This window comes from Merops nubicus, unplaced genomic scaffold (assembly GCF_000691845.1).
Source record: "Merops nubicus isolate BGI_N331 unplaced genomic scaffold, ASM69184v1 scaffold36496, whole genome shotgun sequence".
In the NCBI taxonomy this organism is placed as follows: Eukaryota; Metazoa; Chordata; class Aves; order Coraciiformes; family Meropidae; genus Merops; species Merops nubicus.
This window is the reverse complement of record NW_008615017.1, coordinates 3,985-6,504: the sequence shown is the minus strand read 5'-3', so window position 1 is coordinate 6,504 and position 2,520 is coordinate 3,985. Positions and strand designations below refer to the sequence as shown.

The following is a 2,520-nucleotide window of genomic DNA, read 5'->3' as shown; positions in this document are numbered from 1 at the left end:
CCCCACCCCACCCCTTCCCTGCCACTGTGACTCCTACCTTGTTGATATCCCCAATGGTGTTCACTCAGTCTACACCTGCTCCACCAAAAGCAAATGAAAGTGGGAGGTTAGCAGCAGCAACCCAGGAACCTGCTGCTACCTCAGCCAGCCTTCTCCTGCCACTGCAAACCCCAGAGCCATCTGTGGTCAGCAGCAGCTCAATGACAAAGATGCAGCTGCAGGAAACACTTCTACACCTGATCCAGGTAAAGCACCAAGAATTTGCCTATTTTATTTAAAATTCTGTTTCCCTTTTTGATATAAGCACCCTATAATTGCTTGCATCTGCCTGTCTGGAGGCTCAATGAATAATTAAAATGTGTGTTGGAAGTTGTGCTACTTACAGCTGCAAGTTAACAGAGCAGGATGGCATAGACCGGGGATGTGATAGCCTGTCCTTGCACACTGCTGTCTTAACTGCTTTTTGATTAGTGTATCTGGTTTGGGGTTCAGGACAGATAATAAATTTCACAGAAAAGAACCAAGATGGCTGAAAGCCTCCTAAGATTGGCCTGTGAGCCAGAGAGGTATCTGTTATGTTTTTAGTTAAGGATAAATAATGGGTCATTATCCTAGCCGCCAAATATTTTAGAGATGCATGTTAGCAGCAATGGGAATTCAGATGAGAAATTAAATTTGGAGGATGAGTGTGAGAAATCTTAAAATATGGGTTTGATAACCTAAAAATATGCTAGTTCAGTTTAGTCACTGTAATTCCCCAGTTCAAATGCTAAAGCTCCTTTTGCTGCAGTTTTTCAGGTTTAAATGTGACAGAGCATTAACAACATGATGTGTGAGGTGATCATTAACTGCTCTGGGATGATACGAGTGACTACGAGTATTTTTTTTCCTTAACTTGCCATGTGATGAATATCCAAAGAGTAGAGGTTGAGGAGAGATTATATAACTAAAGACATAGCTACAAATAACGAGGAATAGAGACACAGGTTTCAGAGTCCAATTTGTTCCACTATGTTCCTGTATGGCTTTGGAATAAGAATAAAAGTCATTATTAGAAAGCTGAAGTTACTTAAAATGCTAATTAAGTTACAGACCCAGAAAAAAAATAGTTTCTTTAGCAAATGGGAGGTTTTTCTCATTTTTCCCTGTATTTTTAGTTTGGGATTAAAAAATAAAAATACCATGTTATCCTGCCTTTACATACTGCATAGTAGTAAAACCATATATGAACTTAAAAAGGAATCTAGTCAAGGAAAATTGGTCTTTACCTTCTGAAACTTTATTTGTAAAATGTGTATTTGACCCTACTGTTCTTGGTGGTAGTTGGGATTAACTGAGCTACCTAGAAATTATTTACTGCCAATTTCTTACCTGATATTTCCCATTATATAAAACTACAATCTCAGATGGTCCTGATTTTCCTCAGATAGTATCTTGATTTTTATTTTCCTCATGTGCTTATGTGGGCTACTTGAGATATCCTTTGTTAATGTGGGTTGGCCCATTCTTGCAAAATGATCTTCAGAAGGAAAAAGTTAAGCAAGCATCAGAGCAAAAGGAAACTGCTTAAAGAAATCCCTAGGTAATGAGGGCAAAGAGAAGAAATTTACAGAGTTGTATTATCACTGTGTTATTATGCAAGAATAATGGACTCAAATCCTGTGAGTTTGGAAAATCTGCTTGCTATGTACTCATTACTTCTTATAGAGATGCAGTCATGTTTGCTGCAGTAAAGTTTATCTTTACATGCTGTTCTTCTAAGGCTATGAGCAAGGCTGGGAAAGAATACATGGTTTTGATCAAGGAGAGAGCCTTGCTGTTGCTCAGTTTTTAAAATAGAGTAAGATTGAAAGGTATCTGGTCCATGAAGTTACTCAAAACACCTGTCGTGCACTAACAATTACCCATTTCGTGTTTTTCAGAATGATGACAACTTCTTAGATATTATTTATGAAGCATATCTCTTCAGTGTGAGAAAGGCAGCAATGAAAAAGTCGGTGTGAAAGATGATTTTTAAATTCAGTTTCTACTGCTTCGTGAACTCCAGGAAAAAGGTTTTAAATTTTTCAAGTATGTTTACGTTTAGAGAAATGAATGGTCTTAGGCATTTTGTGTCCACACAGATTTTGCTTGTTGGCAAGTACTTGCAGTACTGAGGAAGAAGTGAGCAGAAACAGATCGTGCCTTTAGGGAGGGGAGCGTCATGATACTGAAGACTTCATCACAAAATATCTTAAATTATTTTTCTTATATTGGGCCATGCTTAGAATTCATTTCCCTGCATAATGACTCAGTTCTCAGAATTCAGTTTCCTTTTTCACTTGTGGTGTGGCTGTTCGTTGCCTAGGTATTTGTCATGGATTTTCTCAGAGACGTCATGCACAGCTGTCTCAATGATCGTGCCCATCTCTGACCACATGGTGGCAATGTTGGACTGTTTTTAGGAACATTAAAATCCAGGTGAAGTGTTTGGGAGCACTGAGCTATCACCGTACTTGGTTGTCTGCAAAACAATTTAGA

At 38.4% G+C, this 2,520-nt stretch overlaps 1 protein-coding gene across 1 annotated transcript in view; it reads left to right on the top strand.

The window, feature by feature from the left end:
• Positions 1 to 2,003, top strand: part of DCP1B (decapping mRNA 1B) — a gene marked incomplete at its 5' end in the record, with an annotated part of 44,890 nt that extends 42,887 nt beyond the window's left edge. Inside the window, 2 exons of the mRNA XM_008942408.1 lie at positions 7 to 245; positions 1,923 to 2,003. Of these exons, the coding sequence (XP_008940656.1) occupies positions 7 to 245; positions 1,923 to 2,003 (320 nt within the window). The remainder of the gene's footprint in view (positions 1 to 6; positions 246 to 1,922) is intronic.
• Between the last annotated feature and the right edge of the window lie 517 nt (positions 2,004 to 2,520).